This window comes from Dendropsophus ebraccatus, chromosome 6 (assembly GCF_027789765.1).
Source record: "Dendropsophus ebraccatus isolate aDenEbr1 chromosome 6, aDenEbr1.pat, whole genome shotgun sequence".
Lineage (NCBI taxonomy): Eukaryota > Metazoa > Chordata > Amphibia > Anura > Hylidae > Dendropsophus > Dendropsophus ebraccatus.
This window is the reverse complement of record NC_091459.1, coordinates 139,323,467-139,348,612: the sequence shown is the minus strand read 5'-3', so window position 1 is coordinate 139,348,612 and position 25,146 is coordinate 139,323,467. Positions and strand designations below refer to the sequence as shown.

Sequence of the window (25,146 nt, the reverse complement as noted above, 5' to 3'; positions counted from 1 at the left end):
GGTGAGTGAAAAAAAAACATATACTTACTTGAACCTCTCTGGCTCCCACGCTGCCACTCCAGTCCCAGTTATGCGGCCACTTCTGGGGGTCGGGGACATGATGTTGCAGGCCCGCTCAGACATTCAGAGAACAGAGACCGAAATGACAATGTTCCCCTCTTTGTGCATAATTTCCTCCTGTCCTCTGTTTTCTGTCAGTGAATGGAAACCTTTGTCTTTATGTGCAGAGGCTGAAAACCTGTCATGGAACGATACAAGTAGCAGCTTGGAGGGCACATTTGCTGCCTGTAACCAGGGCTGGATTGAAGGGAGGGCACAAGGGGCACGTGCCCAGGGGCCTCCACCACTAGGGGGCCTCCACCAGCCCAAACCCAGAAGTGGTGTCTGGGAGCCAGTCCCACGTGCAAAAAACATGTGGAAACTCTACCTGGACATAGTACTGGCCACACTGCATGCTGTCCAGGGAGGGAGGGAGGTGTAGGGTTAATCCTGTGTAAGCATCTCCCCTTCTGGCAGGCTCAGACTCCCCCCTGGTGGGTCTTTGAATGGATTCTTCCTGTCAAGCTTCCGGGTGCCTGTCTCCTGCCGAGGTCCTCACACATCTCCCCCTTGCCCCTCCCCCTCACTGAGGAGAGGACAGCGTGGGACCTCAGCAAGGAAACCTGATCTCTCCAGCAGGGATGTAACATCATGGAGCATGCTGTAGCATCTGTCACCGTGGCTGACAGGCTGAAGGAACAGAGAAGAGCCAGGAGAAGACCTGTCATCTGCCCAGATCAGGTGAGTATGAGGTTTTGTTTTTTATTGGCACATCAGAGCAGGGGTATGTACTATAGAGGCATATATCAGAGCAGGGATATATACTATAGAGGCATGTATCAGAGCAGGGGTATTTACTATAGGGGCATATATCAGAGCAGGGGCATATACTATGGGGCATATATCAGAGCCGAGGGCATATACTATAGGGGCATATATCAGAGCAGGGGTATATACTATAGGGGCATATATATATATATATATATATATATATATATATATATATATATATATATATAGCCTGTGTGCAGCATATCACATGTAGCCTGTGTGCAGTGTATGGTATATAGCCTGTGTGCAGCCTATGATATATTGCCTCGGTGCAGTGTATGGTATATAGCCTGTGTGCAGCCTATAATATATAGCCTGTGTGCAGTGTATGGTATATAGCCTGTGTGCAGCCTATGATATATACCCTGTGTGCAGCATATGACATGTAACCTGTGTGCAGTGTATGATATATAGCCTGTGTGCAGCCTATGATATATTGCCTGAGTGCAGTGTATGGTATATAGCCTGTGTGCAGCATATGACATATAGCCTGTGTGCAGTGTATGATATATAGCCTGTGTGCAGCATATGATATATAGCTTGTGTGCAGTGTATGGTATATAGCCTGTGTGCAGTGTATGATATATAGCTTGTGTGCAGTGTATGGTATATACCCTGTGTGCAATGTATGATATATAGCCTGTGTGCAGCATATTGTGTATATATAGCCTGTGTGCAGCATATGACATGTAGCCTGTGTGCAGCTATATATGCCATGATCCTTAGGGTATATTCACATGTAGCATATCCGCTATAGATTATACACAGCCTTTAAGTACTTTCTGCTCTTTACTGCTTCAGGTAGTTTATATGGTTGGGAACTGAAGATGGGACCTAGACTTGCAAGTCCAGGTTCTGCCTGCGATTCACAACTGCATATGCTAGCTGTGGTGGCTAACACAGTGGGCAAGAGAGCACAGAAAGTGCTAAAGTGCTGTGTTCTCGCATTAAATTAAGTGGGAACACACCGCGATGCTCACCCCTCCCCCATCCTATCTCTAGAGCCTGGCATCTTCCTCTGGACTGCAGCTTCTAGGGACCATCATATGCAGAACAGAGGAGGATGCTGAGCCATACAGCCAGGAGTGGGGTAGGTGCTAAGTCCCCTACACTAATCAGCCACCTGTATAGATCATTGTATGGTTTATTTGTGGGGGAAGAAAATGGGGGGGGCCCCCAACAAAATTGTTGCCCAGGGCCTCCACCAACCTTAATCCGGTCCTGCCTGTATCCATGGAGACGCATAGGCCTGCAATGGAGCTGTATGCAAAAATACTTCAGAGACACCATCCTGTGTGTATCAGCGTTAGTGAGGTAGTCAAACGTTCTACCGAGAAGGAACAACCAAGCCAAGGGGGGGGGGGGGAGGGGTCTCCAGTCAAGGAAACCACCAAAGCAAGGTATCCATCCTCAGACAGCTGTTTGGGTGGTTTCCTTGGCTTTGGGTGGTTTTCCTTGTTTGGTTGTTCCTTTTTGGTAGAAGGTCTGGCTAGGTCACTTACAGTGAGAAACACGTGATGATGTCTCCGCAGTATTTTTGCATACAGCTCTATTGCAGACCTATGTGTCTCCATGGTTACAGGCCGTAAACATGCCCTATGTCCTCCAACCTGCTACCTGTACCGGTGTCACCGTGATGGTGGCTCTGCAGTATTTTTGCATATTTGATTTCCCAGGGGGCAATATCCTAGATTCACTGACATTGAGAAACATGTGATGGTGTCTCCGCAGTGTTTTGGTTGATCTCCCTGAGGTCAGCCATCTTTCTTTTGAATGCAATGGGGCTGTTGACAAAAAATAAATTATACGAGATTGAACAAGACAATTTTCAAAGCTGCTTATTCTTTTTTGTTTGTTCGTAGAGAAAAGAATTTTACAAAAGTTTAACAGGAAATGGTTGATTTTTAAGAGAAAAAATTACTAAGGCTATGTTATTTGCCATTAAATGACGGCCATCCACTCAATTTCAGCAGTGTGTGAACATAGCCTTTCAATCCACTCCTGGTTTTGGTTTTGTTGTCCCCTATCCTGTGGATGGAGGTGGGTCAGTCCCCCACTGATCAGCTTGTTATCCCCATCCTGTGGATCAGTGGTGGTTGGATCCCCTTATCGCCCTATATAAATACATCTTTATGGTGCGTTCACACCTACAGGATCTGCAGCTGATTTTCTGCAGCAGATTTCATTTAAATAACTGAACACAGCATCAAATCTGCTGCAGATCCTGTAGGTGTGAACGCACCCTTAGGCTATGTTCACACTATGTACAACTATGGCCGGGGTCATGGAACGTCCGGTCTGATACGTTGTGTGAACATAGCCTAAAGGATAGAAAGTGGATATTTCTGTTAGTTTCTTGATCAGAAAAATGTCAGCTTTACCCAATAGCAGCCTCAGGGGACCGGTAACAAATCCTCCATCCATAGGCTCTTACTGACAGGGAGGCCGCACATTGCCAGAACTAAAAAGAACTTTATCTCCACTTTATTAAACTTTTCCTGGAATGATAGGACGGTAATTAAGAAATCTTCAAAATAGACTGAAGGCGTTTTTCTGCCAATATTTCAGATACTCCCAGTGCGCCTGACTGATCAGCACGGCCTCACAATTATACTGACTGATCAGCACGGCCTCACACTAATACTGACTGATCAGCACGGCCTCACACTAATACTGACTGATCAGCACGGCCTCACACTTATACTGACTGATCAGCACGGCCTCACAATTATACTGACTGATCAGCACGGCCTCACACTTATACTGACTGATCAGCACGGCCTCACACTTATACTGACTGATCAGCACGGCCTCACAATTATACTGACTGATCAGCACGGCCTCACACTTATACTGACTGATCAGCACAGCCTCACACTAATACTGACTGATCAGCACGGCCTCACACTTATACTGACTGATCAGCACGGCCTCACACTTATACTGACTGATCAGCACGGCCTCACACTTATACTGACTGATCAGCACGGCCTCACACTTATACTGACTGATCAGCACAGCCTCACACTAATACTGACTGATCAGCACGGCCTCACACTTATACTGACTGATCAGCACGGCCTCACACTTATACTGACTGATCAGCACGGCCTCACACTTATACTGACTGATCAGCACGGCCTCACACTTATACTGACTGATCAGCACGGCCTCACACTTATACTGACTGATCAGCACGGCCTCACAATTATACTGACTGATCAGCACGGCCTCACACTTATACTGACTGATCAGCACGGCCTCACACTTAGACTATGTTCACACTACGTAAAACTACGGCCGTAGTTTTGCGGTGTGTAACATAGCCTAATTTGTAATGTGATCCCGGCCGGAGCGTACACACATCGCATGCGCTCCGGCCCGGATCCTATGCGGAGCCGGAAAAAACTGACATGTTCAGTAACTTCCGGCCGCAGAAAGCCCTGTCAGTTCACACAGTGAAGCGAGCGGCTCCGGCTGACAGCAGGACATGATGGGAGATGTATTTCTGCAACCTGGATTGCCACAGGCTTCAGAAGTATAACTTCCATCATGACCTGTAGGACATGGTGGGAGTTTTAGTTGGGGGGGGTTTGGGTTGGTGAAGCTCACCCGTCCGGCGGCGCTGCTCCTCCCGGGGGGGCTGCATTTGGCAATCGTCATCGGCGCTGCTCCGGTTGGGGGGGGGCTTCGGCGGTAAAGGTCCCGGGGGCTGGGGGGGGGGGGGGGGTGTCTGTCGCTGAGGCCCGATTTGGCAAGGGAGTTGCTCCGGTCCGGGGGTCTGGGAGATGGATCCGGGTGGTTTTTCCGGACGTGTGAAGGGGGCCTAACCCAGCAGCTAACATCTATTGCCAACCTAAAGTGTTTTTTTTTTGTTTTTTTTTTTACTTATTATTGATTCACTTAGCATAGGCAATAGATCTGTTTACCCAGGCACAGCACAATATGCAGTTGTGGCAGTGCTTGGTACTGCGCCTATAAATTCAAAGGGGTACTCCAGAGAAAAAAAATGTTTTCAAATCAGTTAGTATCAGAAAGTTATACAGATTTATAATTTACTTCTATTTTAAAAAAAAAAATCTCTAGTCTTCCAGTACTTATCAGCTGCTGTATGTCCTGCAGGAAGTTGTGTATTCTAATCAGTTGGACACAGTGCTCTCTGCTGCCACCTCTGTCCATGTCAGGACCAAGGGAGGTTATTTATGATGATTTGCTGCTGCTCTGGACAGTTTCTGACATGGACAAAGGTGGCAGGAGGGAGCACTGTGTAAGACTGAAAAGATCACACCACTTCCTGCAGGGCATACAGCAGCTGGAAGACTGTCGATTTTTAAATAGAAGTAATTGACAAAGCTATATAACTTTGTGACACCAGCTGATTAAAAAAAAAAAATGTCAGTACCCCTTTAATAGATGCTATATAGGTGTCTATTGGTCACATGAACTTTGCCCTGCTATGAGGTACATTTTAGGGAAGGGTTAACAACATGCGTATTCCCCTCTCTGCTGAAAACAAGGAACCTTACCTCCTCATCCTCAATATCTATAGTCACCTCTAATACATCCCCGTATGGACTGATTTAAAGTGATTATCCGGGATTAGAAAGACATTCTTGTCCTCAGTTAACCTGTGGTATTGCTTCCTGGTTTCCCTTCAGTTTAATGGAGACAAGTTGCAATACCACGCACAACCTTAGGACAGGTGTGGCGCTATTTTTGGAAAAAATCTTGGAGAGCCCCTTTAAGGACTGTCTCTGACCCCTGAAGCTGATGTCGGATATTTAAAATCTATATAACTTTGCCCACTTGTTATTATTGCTTTTGGTCTTTTCCCCATTAACTGTCGCTGGTAACATAACCAGGTTTAGCAGCGACATCATGTTATGTTCTGGTCTTGCTGGTCATTGTGTAAGTGGCAGAGAACATGCCTCTCTCCAGCTTGTCAAGAAGAAACATAATAAACTAATGGTTCTGGGTTTTGTTTTTAAACTTTTTCCCCCCCAATATTATTTCAGTTAATGTATTGTGCTCTGCTGCCACCTAGTGGCCATATTTGTCCTTGTTGTAGCACAGTAAACCGCTGGTGTTTTACAGTAGGTCGTGTTCTACACTTCTGTTTCCGTTCTACAGCAGCAGCGCAGCCCTCTGTTTCTCCAGCCGCATGAGTGTTTGCATCAATCCATAACTCACAGGAGGTTGTTCATATAGGAAGCTACTGCAAATTATGAAAATAAGGCCTAATCATTGTATAGTGCAAAGTTATTTAAAGGAGCTATCCTGCTTTATTCCACAAATAGAACAACACCTGTAAACAGGATGGGGTGAGATATAACACATAACTTGAGGAAAGCGGCCATGTCTAATTCTGGACAAGCCCTTTAAGAAATGTTATTAATACATTTTATAATGCATATTTTCCTTTTATTTTCCCCTAGGGACAAGGGTCAAGATACCTGCTTGTAGTCAGTGAGTGGAAACATTTTTCTTAAACCTGTAGTGTCCCAGAACCTAATATGCCATTGTTTCTGCCATTGTTTATTCCGGTGGGTTCCCTTATACTCCTGTATGGAAGGTGCAGTGTTACTTTTTGGCCACAAGATGTCACTGAATGGAATATTCCTTGAAAGCTAATGCATTGAAAGTACTAGAAGGGGTTAATTTGTTCTGTGTATTTTGTAACTCTGTAAGTGCTAAGTGATTATGCTGCAATCTGTTTCTTTTTACAAGCACCTAACCTAAGCTCTGGCCTGCTAAATGCCTACCGGGGCAACTACCGCTAAAGAGAGGAAGAGGAGCCAACTTGTCTACTTGGAGGAGAATTGTTCTGTTCAAGTTCCAGTGTACTAAGTCCTTTCAGCTGACCAAGGACTACTTTATAGGAGCTATATATGTGTATAGCTGACATGTATCGCTGGCTACTGCTTGGTCCACTTGGGTTATCTCGAGGGATTAGCTCCACCCAGTTGTACAACAACTCCGGGGCCCGTATTCCTGGACCTGGCACTGCATGATCTCTTCCAGCATTAGGCGGTTTCTCATTGCTGTGAGTACAGGTTATTCTCTTATGTACAACTCACGCAACCTAGCCAACAATTTAAGGGTCACCCCGACAGAGTTGTGCACTGATTAGACAGGTCCTATCCTGTAGCCCCCTAGCCTAACTTCAAGCCTCCTACCTAAAACCTTACATAAAGACTGATACAAGCCAGGTATCACTTTTCTACAAGTGTTAAACTCCTAAACCGCTCTAACCGTATTCTTAAAGGGAACCGCTGGCTATCCTCCCAGTAGATCTGTGTAAAAGAAAATGCATTGACTGTTCCTTTAAGAAACCCTCCAGTAAACTTGTTTAAGTGTTAACCTGTTTAAGTGCTCTGGACACTCTGCTTACTATCTTGCACCACACTACAATGGACACCAGGGACTACACCTAATTGACTTTCTTGCTTTAGCAGCCATGGACATGATCATAGCTGTAGTCCTACTATACTCTACTACCTGTGACCTTGTCTAAGGACTCATCTATGGTCTCGCATCCATGGACTTTATCTAGGCAATTGACTCAGCAAGGTTGAAGCATCAACAATCCTCATCGTGCCTATTGACTCTATGCTCTAAAGCCCATAAACTTGATTTTAGCTACTAATCCAGCTATGCTCAACTGCCTATAGATGAGATCTTGGCTAGTAATTCAGCTGGGCTTCAGGGCCAATAGAGTTAGCCGCTTTTAATCCAAGATCTGTCCTGGGGTCCGTTCAGCAGGTGATGCAATTATTGTCCTAAAAAACAACTTTTAAACTTGCAGCCCTGTGTGAAATTGGCATGGCCTAGAGTGTGTGCGCCCTAGGATTGCGACACCCCAACATCCCTCCTCTCCGCCCTCCACATCATTAGGAACACCCCCAGGCAGGATTTTTCCTATTCATCACCTGTCTGAACACTGCACAGGTGCCTTAATGATCCAGCCCATGTGCAGTGTTCAGACAGATGAATAGGAGAAATAGTTCTAGGGGCATTCCTAATGGTGGGGAGGAGGGACGGAGGGGTGTCACAATCCTAGGGCATACACACTCTAGGCCATGCCAATTTGACACAGGGCTGCCAGTTTAAAAGTTGTTTTTTAGGACAATAACTCATAACCTGGGGAACAGACCCCAGGACAGATCTTGGATTAAAAGCAGCTATCCGACAGTACAAGCGGTTTGGGAGGGTCAGATTGTGGGTACAGAGTCGCTTTAACCTTGGCTTGTAACCCAACTGTGATCTAGTGTCCATAAACATGATCTTGGCTAATAACCCAACTATTCTCCAGTAACTATGGCCTTGGCCTATGACCCATCTATGCTCTAGCGTCCATGGACTTAATCTTTTGTATTGATCAAACTATGCTCTAGTACCCATGGGCTTGATCTTGGCTAGCTTGACAAGTTAGACAACTATTCTCTAGTGCCAATGGCCCTGATCTTGGATAGTGACCCAACTATACTCTATTACCTATGACACTGACTATTGAATGTGACCCAATTATGCTCTAGAACGCTCGGCTGGGTTCTTGGTTAGTGATCTGACTGTTTTGCCCTCAACCTTGACCCTTTCTGCTGCTGCATTGTGAGGATAGATGTTAGGAATCTTGGTATTACATATCTACCCACTAAACCTGGCCATGCATTTTGGTTACTAACAGAGATGATCGTGCGGCATTTGATTACTGGTGGCTGAAGAAGTTGGATGTCGCTCTGTGGAGTCCTGGAAAACTTGGATATAGGCTATGGCACTCTTCTCTAGTTACTAATGAGAATTGATGGTAGGATCCATGGCAGTGAGCAATATGAGAGTGTCCATACAAACAGCCCAGACATTGTCCAGTTTGTGGAAATAGCTGTTGGGGAGTTGTGGTAGGACAACAGCTACGGGGTCACACGTAGCAGATACTGATGTAGTCGAAATGGCAAAAAAAAAAAAAAAAAAAGAATAAGAAGAGACGCACTTTATAAGGTTCCTTCCTGAAGGGACTCTCTAAGAGGATAATTGTGATGATCCAGAAATCCAGACCTTGCACTCGAATTGCCAGCGACGGGGATTTCACTTCAATGAGGAGCTGCCTTCCATGGCCCCCACACACTTTCGCTGTTGAGAGCATTTTTGGTGACGATTCAGTAAAGCCAATGTGTTTCTAATCTACACGAAACAAAGAGGGGGGGGGGGGGGGGGGAGATAGAAAAATCCTCAGCAAATCCGGACTAAGTTAGTGGCTGACACCCAATATGGCGGAGATGACATTGGCGGCGGCTGCTTCGTTTCTCTTTTGACACAATTATCTGTGAACGTTTTATTGATTGTGTCACTAAGTTCTGCCCTTGGATCCTCCCGCAGATTATGTTTTCAGTCTTGAACGGGATTGTTAGCGGACAATGCCAAAATGGCTCCGCTCGGGGATATCTGATGTATGACGCAATGCTAGAAACATATCAGGAACAGCTTAAACATTGTGTTTAATAAGCTCGCAGCCATGCCAGCACCTCCGATCCACACACTGAAGTCATCCCTGCTGCTTACAATCTATGTGTCAGGCTGAAGCACTATACGCCTGGACAATGGATCTGGAGCACAATAGACACTCGCGTGTTTGTTTTCTTAATGTGGTTACGCTTTTCTTCCTAATGGTCGCTCAGTGTGTAATGTTCGGAACGTGTGAGGTGCCAAGCCCGCCTGGATCATGGGACTAGACGTGATGTGGACCGGCTGATGCCACGTAATCTGCCGTGACCTCAATGTAACCAGGCAAAGGCTTAAAGGGGTTATCCAGCGCTACAAAAACATGGCCACTTTTCCATCTCTCTTGTCTCCAGATTGGATGGGGTTTGGAACTCAGTTACATTGAAGTAAATGGAGCTTAACTGCAAACCACACCTGAACTGGAGATAAGAGAGGGGGAAATGTTGCCATGTTTTTGTAGCGCTGGATAACCCCTTTAAGTCTAAATATGTTTTGGGCATTGTTGTTTGACTAGTCAGGTCTGCTGCCCGGTTTTCCTACAGATCATAGGTGATCATTGAGGATTCTAGCAGCAGGATAATAGGACCTATCTAACAAGAGTCCAGGGGGCGGGCAAAATGTCTGACTGATGGCTTTTTATGTGATAGGGACGTCAATCATTGATAGAGACCACCCACCAGACTCCTATGCCCAAAATGATCAGGGATTTCATATTACTGGTCTGCAGAGTCCCTTTTACTGTATGACACGATGATGGTGGATTTTTAGGGCGACAAACTTCATTAAAAAGGACCTGTCATTACTCTTTTCTCCCCAGATCTCTGTGTAGTAAGCGCGGACACTAAAAGATCAGGTTGCTATGGATACGTCCTAGGCCAGGGAAGTTCCAGACTTGAGCCCTATTAATTAAGGAGGCTGGTGTGCAGAACTCACCTTACATGGGACATATCCATGGCAACCTTATGTTCCAGCTCCTGGGGAGAGAAGAATAGTGACATAGCTTCCTTTAAGAGTTAAAAGTGGCAAGAAGACTCAAACATCTTGTGTGGTGTTCCCGGTACGCTGTGGGTAGTACCTACCTAAAGTGGCCAATTGGTAGGCCTGGCGACAGGGTCACAGATGCCCAAGATTGCTGAATGTACATGGGGAGGGAGGGCTAGACACTCAACCAATCTGCCTCGGCGGCCCACCCATCCTCATGAATACTGAAGTGGCTCTACAGCGATAAACATTTATAAGAAGGGGGCGGGGCGTCAGCCTGATTGGTGCACTGAGGGCTGTAGTTCCGCCCCCAGTGCACCAAACCACCTCATTTACATATTGATCTTGTAACTGCTTTACCTGATCAGCCAATTATTGACAGGCCGCGTATTGTCAATGCCCCAGGTGTTCAGCTGGCCATGTTGTGTATGTGGCATGTAATATTACCTCACCCTGGGGATCAGGCACCATGTCATTCGGCATGATGGAGAAGGTGACCTTGTAGCTGCACATTTGGTCCTACAAGAATGACAGTAAAGGGAGAGTCAATAGCCAAATATCTCTACTAATGTGCACTTGTTCCTATTCAAGGTCATGGCTGCACAATGCCCAAGGGCGTCACCGAGAACCATCACGGCCAACACTAGCTCACAAAACTAGCTGGACTCTTGGCAAGCTTGCAGTCATGGAGTGTGATCCAGCCATTAGGCGGGCGGCTTGAGATGATTAACAGTGGACAATCCCTTTTACTATGGTCAGAAGAAGTCAAGGTGTTATGTAAGAGGGTGTAAAACCGAGGATTACATGCTGGAAAGTGCAGATTATCCACCGACACTAATTCACTCAAGAAACATGTTCTAACAAAGTGTGAACCTGAAGTACTGACACGGATGACCCAAGGGCTGGACCTACAACAACTGCTAGCGGCTGACAGAGCCCGGAGTCAGATGTTATTCATATGGAGGGATTTCAGGACCTAATAATACTGTCACAGACAATCCGCAGTTATAAAGGGGAAGTTCTCACGTTCCACAAGTCTGGATCTCTGTCTAAGTACATATTACTTAATAGTTCTGCGCTCACATTAGACGTCCTCTTTCTCTTTCTCCGGGACATCGACAATAAAGATCTCCCTAATCCAATTACAACTGACTGGCCAGGAAAAATAAAATAAGGACTAAAAAGAACCTCTCTTGTCCTCAGTTTGAGTGAAGTTAAACAAAAAATAAAAAAATCTTTCAATACTTATCAGCTGCTGTATGTGGTGCAGGAAGTGGTGTATTCTCTCCAGTCTGACACAATGCTCTCTGCTGCCACCTCTGTCCATGTCAGGAACTGTCCAGAGCAGGAAATCTCCATAGAAAACCTTTCCTGCTCTGGACAGTTCCTGTCTTGTACAGAAGTGGCAGCAGAGAGCACTGTGTCAGACTGGAAAGAATACACCTCTTCCTGCAGGACATAAAGCAGCTGATGCGTACTGGAAGACTGAAAATTTTTTAATAGAATAATATATAATTTTCTAGCACCAGCTGATTTGAAAGAAAAAAAAAAATTGGTGAACAACCCCTTTAACTAGCATGAACATATTTGTAGAACGCCTACAAAACACAAGAAAACCCCCTTGCACTACCTGGTCAGCTAGGGACAAAGCTTCTGAACTACTGTACTGAAAGAAAGATGCTGCCGAGCTCTTTGGTAGGTATGGATGCATAGACATCAGAATTCCCGGCATCATCATTCCTGCGCGGCTGTGTCAGTACAGTAGTGTAAAGAGTTAAACCATTTTGGAGCTCCCGGCATTATCTTGAATGATAATGTTTGGAGTTCTGAAGTCCATTCCATAACACATTGTCTGTAATAGTAGACCGTGAATAGAACGTGTGAATGTCTCCTTATTGGTTGATCCAGGGATTTGCACAGGGATCTGCAGAAGATCTATTACATGGGGCTACTATCAGTCAGGTTGTTTCGTCCATCAGTTGATTGGGCCATTCGGACATGCTGAAAAACTATTAGCAGACAGCCGCATATCTGCCAGCGTAATAGGGGATATACACCCAATGGCTGACTGATTACCGACCATTGGGGAACACAGCCAGCCACAATACAAAGCAGGTACCAACATCACACCTGTGTGCTGGCCAAGCACTGGCGTCACGACTATACCACCTTTGGCTGAGCTGACACAATCACCCATAGTACCATAACCTGGTGGCATTCAATCGATTGCAGCACCACAGAGGAACAGCAGGGAGGGGGACGGAGGCTGGAGACAGAGGCACAGGAGGGAGGGGGACGGAGGCTGGAGACAGAGGCACAGGAGGGAGGGGGACGGAGGCTGGAGACAGAGGCACAGGAGGGAGGGGGACGGAGGCTGGAGACAGAGGCACAGGAGGGAGGGGGACGGAGGCTGGAGACAGAGGCACAGGAGGGAGGGAGACAGTGGCTGGAGACAGAGGCACAGGAGGGAGGGAGACAGTGGCTGGAGACAGAGGCACAGGAGGGAGGGAGACAGTGGCTGGAGACAGAGGCACAGGAGGGAGGGAGACGGTGGCTGGAGACAGAGGCACAGGAGGGAGGGGGACGGAGGCTGGAGACAGAGGCACAGGAGGGAGGGAGACGGTGGCTGGAGACAGAGGCACAGGAGGGAGGGAGACGGTGGCTGGAGACAGAGGCACAGGAAGGAGGGAGACAGTGGCTGGAGACAGAGGCACAGGAGGGAGGGGGACAGTGGCTGGAGACAGAGGCACAGGAGGGAGGGGGACAGTGGCTGGAGACAGAGGCACAGGAGGGAGGGAGACGGTGGCTGGAGACAGAGGCACAGGAGGGAGGGAGACGGTGGCTGGAGACAGAGGCACAGGAGGGAGGGGGACGGTGGCTGGAGACAGAGGCACAGGAGGGAGACAGTGGCTGGAGACAGAGGCACAGGAGGGAGGGAGACAGTGGCTGGAGACAGAGGCACAGGAGGGAGGGAGACAGAGGCACAGGAGGGAGGGGGACGGTGGTTGGAGACAGAGGCACAGGAGGGAGGGAGACAGTGGCTGGAGACAGAGGCACAGGAGGGAGGGGGACGGTGGCTGGAGTCAGAGGCACAGGAGGGAGGGAGACAGTGGCTGGAGACAGAGGCACAGGAGGGAGGGAGACAGTGGCTGGAGACAGAGGCACAGGAGGGAGGGAGACAGTGGCTGGAGACAGAGGCACAGGAGGGAGGGAGACAGTGGCTGGAGACAGAGGCACAGGAGGGAGGGGGACGGTGGCTGGAGACAGAGGCACAGGAGGGAGGGAGACAGTGGCTGGAGACAGAGGCACAGGAGGGAGGGGGACAGTGGCTGGAGACAGAGGCACAGGAGGGAGGGGGACGGTGGCTGGAGACAGAAGCACAGGAGGGAGGGGGACAGTGGTTGGAGACTGAAGCAGAGAAAAATAGCTGAAAGCTCTAGTAAGTGTTATTTGTCACCCCAATGTACACAGCTTAGACTGCTGATCACTGATGTAAATTGTCCTCCAGCCTGCTAGTTCTTAGGGTGCGTGTTATTGAGATACATGAAAGCAGGATCCCCTCTTCTCTGTGAGTGCAGCATACAGGAACCATCATAGCAGCTATTCTACACCCACTAGCTTAGGGACAACTGAAAATAACATATGAAGCTTTTAGAAGGAAAAATGGTAAAAGAATAAGTAATTGACAGAAATATATTCCTTGTGTACCCACACAGCTTATCCTGAAAACATATGTGCTTTAAGGGGGGCAGTATAACTACTTATATCCCTGCAGGTATGTTTAGGGGACAGGGGGTACACTCACCACAACAACCAGAATAAAAACATTCAGAGACGGTATATATAGCAGTATATATTGGAATACAGACGTGTGATATGTGATGATATTAATTCTCTACATTCCACCATTGTTCCTAAGGATCGGTACTGGTAGAGAAGAACAGTCAGATCTATTACAGGAATTAAACATGAATTAAAAATATATTACTTTGTAAAAAAAATATATATATATTATTTTTCTGCAATTTTTACTAAGCTTAGAAGCCGAGATGTGTCCAGCCTTATGGATATTGATACTGGTACAGTATAAAAGTCCTACTGATTTCATATTGATGGCTGATAACAGCGAGTGTTCCCAGCGATTGAGGTAATAGTGCAGGGATCGGCTACACAGCAGCGTCCGGGCCTTCAGTCCACTCTTGGTTCTGTAGTCCTCCTCTTCTCTTCCTTGTCCATAATACTTTGCTTTAAGCTGATTTCCGCATCTTCAAACTTGGGGTTCAGCTGTAGAACTTTCTGGAAATCCTTAACTGCATCATCAAAGAATCCTGGGGCACAAACACTACGTAAGCTGGGCGTCATTTACTGGATACATATACACAGAGAGATGTAGCAGAGCTAAAGGACAGATCAAGTGTCATGTCAAAAGTTAAAGGGGAACTCTGGCCAAAAAATTTTTTTTAAATGAACTGGTTTCAGAAAGTTATATGGATTTGTAATTTACTTCTATTTAAAAATCTCCAGTCTTCCAGTACTTATCAGCTGCTGTATGTCCTGCAGGAAGTGGTGTATTCTCTCCAATCTGACACTGTGCTCTCTGCTGCCGCCTCTGTCCATGTCAGGAACTGTGCAGAGCACAAGAGGTTTTCTATGAGGATTTGCTACTGCTCTGGACAGTTCCTGACATGTACAGAGGTGGCAGCAGAGAGCACTGTGTCAGACTAAGGGGGGAAAAAAAAAACTTTCTGCAGAGCATACAGCTGCTGATAAGTACTGAAAGACTTAAGATTTTTAAATAGAAGTAAATTACAAATTTGTATTACTTTCTGAAAACAGCTGATTTGAAAGAAAAAGATATATAACTACCTACTGAGACCCACAGTGATTAGGATATGCGGCAGTGCACTTCACTATCCGGCTGTCATCAAATCCCACCCATTTGTTGCATTGTAGTCTATGATGTAAATTAGTCACATGTTCACCCCCCTATATCTTCTGATCGCCGCAGGTTTCAGGAGTGAGACACGGTGCAATCTTTAGCATCTGATTTATTAAAAGACGTGAAAAGTTTTGATCGGTCAGGGTCTGGGTGCAGAGACCACTACCAATCGATACAATGAGTGGGAAGAAGTGCTAAGCTGAGTGCTTCTCCCTTTCACTAAATAAGATGGGCTTCATAGACTTTCTATAGAACTCATCGCCTGCAGGAGAGAGACAGGAAGAGAGGCTCTTATCTGAGCGCTTCTTCCCACTGGTTCTATCGATCAGTAGGGGATAAAGCATCCAGACTACGACCAATTAAAACACTTGACACATCTCTATGATATTTCAAAAGCTTTCTATATAACGGTGATACTTTAAAGTGAATCTGTCCCCCCCTCTGACTACCTACCAAGCTGCGTGCTCCGCTGCACAGATATGAATAAAAGCACTCAGAACACACCTTTGTTGTCTGTCAGTTTTTATTCTCATAAAAAAGTGCTTTTATTTGTAAAAGTGTCAAGGGGGTGGGGCCTATTATTACCTGGGCCCTAGCATCATTACACCTGTGTGCCTCACAGATTATGCAAAGGGTGGGCATACGGTACAGTGAGGTGTAGCCGTGCCAGGCTCCAGAAAACAGTAGGCCCCGCCTCCTTGACACTATTCAGGGCCCACATAAAGTTGTATATTTAAGGGAAATAAACAGCCACAGATAACAAAAGGTAAGTTCTGAATGCTTTTATTGATCTCTATGCAGCAGTGCCACCAGCTCAGCCAGCACCCAGGGGTGACAGATTCACTTTAAATTGTAGCTGTCATTTAAAATATTTCTTCAGAAATCAATAGTACAAGCGATTTTAAGAAACTCTGTAATAGGTTTTATTAGGTAAAACATCCTTTTTCTGTAATCAAAAAGCTGTTTCCCAGCCCCCCCCCCCCTCACTTCTTATCTGTTCATTATCAGGCAAAGCAGTCTACAGAGGAGCAAAGTGAAGACGGATTTCTGCTGTGTCCATTATATCCTATGGAGGGGGAAGGGGCTGAGGGGGATGAGTGAGCAGGAAGAGGAGACAAGCAGCTGTTCAGTTAGGAGACTGTCTGCCCACATAAAACACTGGATTCACAGGTCAGAAAGGTCAGTGCGGGTCTGGGAAATTGGTGAGAGAAGATTGCAGGTTGTAGTGTTTTGCAGGGGCGCCTTTTCTCCTCTCCTTGCTCCCTCATCCCCCCTCAACCCTCCATAGAGCATAATGAACACATAAATCCTGCTTCTTCTGAATTCATTTCTGAAACAATGACATTTAAATGACAGTTACACTTTAAGCTCTGACCCATAAGCAGGTGACCCATTCTCTAAAAGGGGAAATCATAATTTTGTCTCGGTGGCAGGACAGACAACTCTCTGCATTACTGCTTAAGCAAACTAATATGAAATGGAAATCCTGGAAGCCCCATAGACTTGCTTTGCAGTACACTTGCAATACAAGTCTATGGGACTTCCAGCAATTCTGTATACCGCCTGCCTTGGCAGCAGGCTCAGTGTAAAATGTAAACATGTGTCCTGTATCATGTTCCCCTTTAAGCTTCCCTAAAAAACATTTCCATAATCTGCATAAAGGATGGCAGCACTCACCCAGCCGATACAGGATCAAACCCCTATTGTAATACGGGACCTCAAATTTGGGGTTTACTCGTATGGCTTCCGTGTAGTCGTCCATCGCCTCATAGAAATCAACGCGGAAATATTTAATCTGCCCGCGGTTATTGTAGGCGATGGAGAGCTCTTCAGTGCTGCATCTGCTGCAGGACACAAGGACACGCGGTTATCTTATGGCGACAGATACAGATATACGGCCCTGTGGGGAACGTGACGAATCGCAGAGCTTTCATGTTCACTGGATTGTGGAGGGAGAGAAGATGAGTACAGGAGCAGACAGATTTATGACAGCCTGAAATATGTGCAGCGCATCACACCAGCAGGGGAGACGCTCCGGGGACGCCGGCCTTACATGACTGCACATACAGGGTAAATGTGTAACCGAAGAGGAAAGAGGGAAAATACACAGCAAATTCTCACAGATAACACACTGCAAGGCCTCCTGGGGTTTACAGAGAAGAGGGACCGCTATGGGGTCCTCAGGTGACCCCTGCATTCATATATTATATATAAATATATATATGGACTGCATAAATAGGAATATACTACATATATATATATATATATATATATGTTATGCAGATTTGTAATTTACTTCTATTTAAAAATCTCCAGTCTTCAAGTACTTATCAGCTGCTGTATGTCATGCAGGAAGTGGTGTATTCTGTCCAGTCTGACACAGTGCTCTCTGCTGCCACCTCTGTCCAGAACAGGATTTGCTACTGCTCTGGACAATTCCTGACATGGACAGAGGTGGCAGCAGAGAGCACTGTGTCAGATTGGAAAGAATACACCACTTCCTGCAGCGCATACAGCAGCTGATAAGAACTGGAAGACTGAAGAATTTAATAAAAGTAAATTACAAATCTCTGGCACTTCTGACGCCAGCTGATTGGAAAGAAATACATTTTTTTGGTGAACTATCCCTTTTAATAGGTTTTCACCTTTCATATAAAACTGCAAAAAATAAAAAAAAACAGTATGATCTCCATGATTTCCTGCAAACGGCGCCCCTCTTGGTAGTAGTCAAGTGTCAGATACTGAAGCTCAGTCTGAATCATTTCATTTAATATAGTACTAAAGTGAATAAGGGATTTAGCTGCAATACCTGACACAGACAACTAACAGGAGGGGGCGCCGTTTCATTTTTCTTTGCTCTCGTACAACCTGTTACTGCAGGTGTAGGGAACCTTGGCTCTCCAGCTGCCTCAAAACTACAACTCCCATCATGCCTGGACAGCCAAAGCTAAAGCTTTGGCTGTCCAGGCATGATGGGAGTTGTAGTTTTGCATCAACTGGAGGGCGGAAGGTTCCCTATCCCTGCGTTACTGGGAGTCGTACGACTACTGCAGCCATGTCTCCCGTTCTAGCAGGGACTCTCTCACCTGTCCCGCGCACACCTCTCTATAATCTTCCCGTAAAGCTCCTCAGCTGCCTCTAGGTGGCGCTTCTCCAGCTCAGCATTGGCGGCGTGCAGCAGGCGGCTCTCCATCCTACAACTGGAGGACGAGGAAGAGAATTCGGAGTCATATAATAAGAGCTGCAATCGTTCCCAGATAATAAACTGGAAGATCCCCTGCACTCCCAACAGAACCCATCGACTTTAATGGGATTCATCATATTTGCCGCAGCACAGGAGTAGTCAATGCAGGTGTGAATGCAGCCTTAAAGAGGTACTCCTTTTCTTTCAAATCAACTGGTTACAGAAAATTATACAGGTTTGTAATTCACTTCTATCCAGTCTTCCAGTACTTATCAGCTGCTGTATGTCCTGCAGGAAGTGGTGTATGCACAGTGCTCTCTGCTGCCACCTTTGTCCATGTCAGGAACTGTCCAGAGCAGCAGCAAATCCCCATAGAAATCCTCTCTTCTCTGGACAGTTCCTGACATGGACAGAGGTGGCAGCAGAGAGCACTGTGTCAGACTGACCCTCACTATAAAGTTCCTATCACATGACAGCGATATAACCGAGCCCCCCTTATATACATATACAGTGCAGCATTATATCCCAGCTGGGACTTGTGGTTCTACAACACAGGAGAAGCCTATGTGTATCCGCCTCCCACAGACACTGACCCGTATATAAGACTATATCTGTATCCCTCACCCGGTAACCCCCGCCGCTCACCACTATGCAGCACCCGAGCCCCCCCTGCACCCCGGTATACAGTGGTACAGACCTCCAGGCGCACAGCACATCCGGGAACCCGCCGAGTCATGTGACCCAGCCAGAGAGCTCGCGATCAATGAATGGCAGATGAAGTAAAAGGGGGCGTGGTCGAGGTGTCCAATGATCGTCTCCGCCAAAGACGCCGGACGATGACGTCACTGTGGTAGAACCGCCGCGCGTTACAGTGATCGGACAGCAGGGGGCGCCCGCAATCACAGGAAAGTATGAAAATCCCTGACGAAGCCGCTCAGTGGTGGTGTCAGATACAGACATACAGTGTACCAACCTCCAGGGGGCGCTAGAGAGGCAGTTCTCTTCTGGGCTGACTGTGAACTTGAGCTGCCCCCTGTAGTACAGACTGTGTCCTCACAAGCTGTGGTGTTGCTGATCCTGTATATACTGTCACAGGAACACTCTGTAATCTGCCAGCTCTACCAAACATGTAACATAACAAAAACAATGGCGGCATACAGGGGGAAAAGTTATTGTTTTGTTTTGTCCCTGTGGAAACTTGCTGCTATTAGATGTTTTATTGTGAAAATATTTCCTTTTCTGGAAATATGAGATTTGTAGTTTATTTCTATAAAAAAAAAAAAAAACTCTAGTCTAGTACTTATCAGCTGCTGTATGTCCTGCAGGAAGTGGTGTATTCTCTCCAGTCTGACACAGTTCTCTCTGCTGCCACCTCTGTCCATGTCAGGAAGGAACTGTCCAGAGCAGTGGCAAATCCCCATAGAAACCTCTCGTGCTCTCCAGTATGGAAAGAATACACCACTTCCTGCAGGACATACAGCAGCTGATAAGTACTGGAAGACTAAAGACACGACCCTCTGGAGCTTTTAGGACATCCCATTCTAAATCTGTAGGCATTATTATGGAGTTGCTCATCTTTGCAGCTTTGACTCTTTTCCCCATTCATCCAGACCAGCCCTGTGTGAGGTCAGACATGATGGAGGAGGATAGGACCTGGTTCACACGCTTCCTTCTGCTTAATCCACATAGGACTGGCTGGGGTTTATGTGGAGTTCCTGGAAGGGGTGGGGGTTTCTGATCCTGGTCACTGATTGGTGGAGGTGGCGGATGTGGACACCTCATCCATCAGGTATTGATAGCCTGCCCTGGAGATGTCACCAGTATGTGCCAACACTTTATTACTGGTGGAGGTCTGACCTCTCGGCCTCCACGTAATAATAATAATCAAAGCATACTCGCCCCTCCCTGTGCCTCCATAGCACTGCTCCTGGGTGACTCTGATGGACGTTGGATGTCATTTTCGGCTGATCATGTCTCTTCCAGCTGCATCGTCGTGGCCTGACTGAGTGATGGCCGGCTCAGCCAGTCAGTGACTGCAGCAGTGTCCTGACTGATTGGGCAACCCATCACTCGGGTACGTGACATTGCTGCTGGAAGAGCTGCAGGTGTCCGGCGGCTGGCAATTGGACCCGGGCGCGGCGCTACAGAGGCACCAGGACGGTAAGAATACTTGGTTTATTATTTCCCCCCCCCCCCCCGCCTAACCTGCTGTTTTTTAATTTCATTAAAATGTTCAGAATGTGGGAAATGTTTTACAAAGAAATCAAGTCTTACTAAACATCAAATAATTTGCACACGGTAGAAGCCATTTTCATGTTCAGAATGTGGGAAATGTTTTACAAAGAAATCCAGTCGTATTAAACATCAAATAATTCGCACAGGGGAGAAGCCATTTTCATGTTCAGAATGTGGGAAAAGTTTTTTTGTTTTTTTTTACAGAAATCAGATCTTAGTAAACATCAAAAAATTTGCACAAGGGATAAGCCATTTTTATGTTCAGAATGTGGGAAATGTTTTGCAACAAAATTCAGTCTTACTAAACATTAAATAATTCGCACAGGGGAGAAACCATTTTCATGTTCAGAATGTGGGAAAAGTTTTTTTTTTTACAGAAATCAGATCTTACTAAACATCAAAAAATTCACACAAGGGATAAGCCTTTTTCATGTTCAGAATGTGGGAAATGTTTTACAAAGAAATCCAGTCTTACTAAACATAAAAAAAAATCACACAGGAGAGAAGCCATTTTCGTGTTCAGAATGTGGGAAATGTTTTACAAAGAAATCCAGTCTTACTAACCATCAAATAATTCGCATAGTAGAGAAGCCATTTTCATGTTCAGAATGTGGGAAATGGTTTACAAAGAAATCCAGTCTTACTAAACATAAAAAAATTCACACAGAGGAGAAGCCTTTTTCATGTTCAGAATGTGGAAAATGTTTTACAAAGAACTCCAGTCTTACTAAACAGCAAAAGATTCACACAGGGGATAAGCCATTTTCATGTTCAGAATGTGGGGGAAAAAAATATTTTTTTTACAGAAATTAGATCTTACTAAACATCAAAAAATTTGCACAAGGGATAAGCCATTTTCATGTTCAGGATGTGGGAAATGTTTTACAAAGAAATACAGTCTTACTAAACATCAAATAGTTCACACAAGGGATAAGCCATTTTCATGTTCAGAATGTGGGAAATGTTTTACAAAGATATCCAGTCTTACTAAACATCATAAAAATTCACACAGGGAAGAAGTGGTTTTCATGTTCAGAATGTGGGAAATGTTTTACAAAAAATACAGTCTTACTCAACATCAAAAAATTCACTCAGGAGAGAAGTCATTTTTATGTTCAGAATGTGGGAAATCTTTTATAAAGAAATCCACTCTTTCTAAACATCAAATAATTCGCACAGGGGAGAAGCCATTTTCATGTTCAGAATGTGGGAAAAGTTTTTTTTTAACAGAAATCAGATCTTACTAAACATCAAAAAATTCACACAAGGGATAAGACTTTTTTATGTTCAGAATGTGGAAATGTTTTACAAAGAAATCCAATCTTACTAAACATCAAAAAATTCACACAGGGGAGAAGCCATTTCATGTTCAGAATGTGGGAAATGTTTTACAAAGAAATACAGTCTTACTAAACATCAAAAAATTCACACAAGGGAGAAGCCATTTTCATGTTCAGAATGTGGGAAAAGGTTTTGTTTTTTTTAACAGAAATCAGATCTTACTAAACATCAAACAATTCACACAGGGGATAAGCCTTTTTCATGTTCAGAATGTGGGAAATGTTTTACAAAGAAATCCGGTCTTACTAAACATCAAAAAATTCACACAGGAGAGAATGCATTTTTAGGTTCAGAATGTGGGAAATGTTTTACAAAGAAATTCAGTCTTACTAAACATCAAAAAAATTCACACAAGGGAAAAACCATTTTCATGTTCAGAATGTTCAGAAAACAAGATAGCATTAAAAAAAGAAACCATCAGTACTACTACCTTTGTCATCATCACTAACAGAAATAATAAGAGATAAAAACCTCCCAAATCAACTGAAGAACAACAGGTGCGGCTGCCTTATATCTTATAGCAAATAATAATAATGCAATGACCATGTGAAATATTAGCCTGTCTATCACACTACCTACAGGCCCCATCACCCTCACCCCAAATCTAGACATAAGCTCACGCCAGGAAAACATACGACCAGGAAAACCAAAGGCTGCAAATCTAGCCGTATCCGACTTAATGCTGCCACAGTTAATGGATGCCAGAGTCAATGGGGTGAGTGCCGCCATCATGGGTGATTGAGTTAAACAGCCTTACTTATTTACTTTTTCCCTTTCTTCTTACCCCCCTCCCCATCAGAGGATGACCCTTTAGACTTTATTTAATCCTTTTCAAGTATGTAGACAAATCCATCCCTGGATCCTCATCTCCAGACCCTGGGGCCACCTGACCTCCTGAGGAAACTGCCTCTGGAGGAGCAGGCTCGGCGCCCCCTGGAAGCTCCTCCACCTCCATACCCCCTTCTCCAAGGGTCTGGTACCTATTGGATAGAACGATCAGAGGGGGGTTAGTCCTTAGACACATGGCCCGTAATACCAGAGGAGGATTTAGAGGAAGCACCAGACTTCCCTTGACCCTTCCTCCCTTTGCCACCCTTAGGTCTTTCATCTTGCCATTTCCCACCATCCTCATCCAAACTTTCATATTGGGAGGAACTTAAGGAAGAAGCCAAGAGGGCCATTTCCTCACGAAGTCTCCTCACCTCTTCACCTAACTCGGTATCCCCAGAGCCTCAGCTGTTCTCTCTGAGCCAGCGCCAGGAGCAGGACCACTGACTACTCCTGCCACCAGGGAACTTCCAAGGTCCCTGCTCCTTCTGCGCTTCTCCTCTCGCCTGAGCTTAGAGGTGCTCTTGTTTTTCACCTTCTTCACCGGCCCTGGTGCCCCTTCTCCTTTGCTGGTTCCCTCCCCAGGTGAGGCAATCTCAAGGCTCTCCCCATCCTGGCCGGCCACAGCATTGGAAAATGAGCGGGGACACCGGCTAAACGGGTGACCATGGTCACCACACAGGTTACAGCGAATCCGGCCACAGCTGGCAGCCAGATGACCCTCCGCACCGCACAGTGCACAAATCAGTTTAGTACAATTTGCGCTAAAGTGGGTGGGATCCCCACACTTGTGACACAGCTTCGGCTGTCCCTGGTAAAAGACTTGGATTCTGTCGCGACCCAAGAAAGCAGCCGATGGTATGTGTGTGGCAGTGTTCCCTGAACGTCGGAGACGGACGGAAAACGTCCAGGCCCCAGACCATATGCCATGCTCATCCAGATTTTTCTTGGGGACTTCCATCACTTCCCCAAACCTGCCTAGCCAGGTCATGATGTCATAGCAAGAAAGTGACTCGTTACGCGTCAGAACGGTGACTTTCTTGACTGAACTCTGACGGGATACCACCTTTACAGCGAAATCCCGCCACATGGGCTCATCCTTCACCAACTCGTGATTAGACCAGAAGAGCTCAAGTCCCTCTGGCTTCACCTAAGGCTGCACCTTGCTGATCGCCTTGGATAGTCACAAGGGATTAGCTCTTCCCAAATGTACAAGCCTAAGGCCCATTTTCCTGGATCTGGCATTCTGTTATCTCTTATGGCAATAGGCGGTATTCTCCAAGGCTTAAGGCCACCCCCACAGAGTTCTGGCCCAGTGTATTGAAGGAGTTGGCCATGGACCCCCCTGATGCGGCAGGCCCTATGGTAACCGCTCAGATGGCTACCACAGTAGTTTGACAGATCCTACAAGTATAACTATTGGTATTTGGTGAGATAAGAATATCAGGGTGCGTTCAAACGTACAGGATCTGCAGCAGATTTGATGGCGCACATTTGAGTATGCAGCAGATCTGCAGCAGATTTGATGGCCCAGAGTTACTTTGCATTGAATCTGCAACTTCAAATCTGCGCCATCAAATCTGTTGCAGATCCTGTACGTGTGAACGCACCCTTGCCAAGGGTGCGTTTACAAAGGCAGATTTATCTGACAGATTTTGGAAGCCAAAACCAGGAATGGATTTGAAAAGAGAAGAAATCTCAGTCTTTCCTTTATGACTCGTTCCCAGTTTAAGGTCTGTTTCTGGCTTTGGCTTCAAAAATCTGTCAGATGAATCTGCCTGTGTAAACACACCATTAGGGTGCCTTTCCACACACCGGATCCGCAGCAGATCTGCAGGTGCAGATTTGATGCTGTGTTCAGTTATTTAGATCAAATCTGCTGCGATACGGTGTGTGTGAAGCTACCCTTAAGATGTTAATAGATCTATAACTAATTCCCTTTAGCAAATAGCAAGAAATAAAATGTGTTTATATTGCAGCGACTTGATGTGCAGTGCTGCGCCCCCTCCCATGCTGCAGGATAATAAGAGGCGCCCTGTCATACAGGGGGGAGTAGTGGGCTCTGCTGGAAGCTGCTGTTTTCTGACTTGTGAAGCTGTAATTTTCTCTTTCATGTGAGTTTTCTCTGGCTGAATTTCTTAGTAAATGCTCATCACAGTCCGGCTTCCAGGCAGTAACTGTACTGACAAGCCGAGATCTGGGAGCTCCTTACAATGCTCTTTCCACTCAGTATTCCAGGATCGGCTCATTGTTCTCACACAACCATTACTGA

The 25,146-nt window shown here is 45.9% G+C and overlaps 1 protein-coding gene, 1 long non-coding RNA gene and 1 pseudogene across 4 annotated transcripts; 2 read left to right on the top strand and 1 right to left on the bottom strand.

Moving 5' to 3' along the window:
• Nucleotides 1-1,872: 1,872 nt before the first annotated feature.
• Nucleotides 1,873-7,197, top strand: LOC138795120 (uncharacterized). Its single transcript, XR_011363575.1, has 3 exons — nucleotides 1,873-1,960; nucleotides 6,306-6,336; nucleotides 6,598-7,197. It is a non-coding gene; the product is annotated as an uncharacterized lncRNA (long non-coding RNA).
• A 6,980-nt stretch (nucleotides 7,198-14,177) lies between these two features.
• On the bottom strand, nucleotides 14,178-19,256 carry TTC32 (tetratricopeptide repeat domain 32). Of its 3 annotated transcripts, none has more exons than XM_069974080.1 (4): nucleotides 19,168-19,256; nucleotides 18,373-18,486; nucleotides 16,964-17,130; nucleotides 14,178-14,675 (listed from the first exon to the last, which is right to left on the bottom strand). In XM_069974080.1, exons 2-4 carry the CDS (start codon nucleotides 18,477-18,479, stop codon nucleotides 14,536-14,538), a joined length of 414 nt encoding a protein of 137 aa, XP_069830181.1. In that variant the 5' UTR covers nucleotides 18,480-18,486; nucleotides 19,168-19,256; the 3' UTR covers nucleotides 14,178-14,535. The 3 variants fall into 3 exon arrangements, with proteins under 3 accessions (XP_069830181.1, XP_069830183.1, XP_069830182.1); XM_069974082.1 differs by having other exon boundaries at nucleotides 16,964-17,127; XM_069974081.1 differs by lacking the exon at nucleotides 19,168-19,256 and adding an exon at nucleotides 19,116-19,162.
• A 1,438-nt stretch (nucleotides 19,257-20,694) lies between these two features.
• Nucleotides 20,695-23,321, top strand: LOC138795303 (zinc finger protein 665-like; annotated as a pseudogene).
• Nucleotides 23,322-25,146: the final 1,825 nt, after the last annotated feature.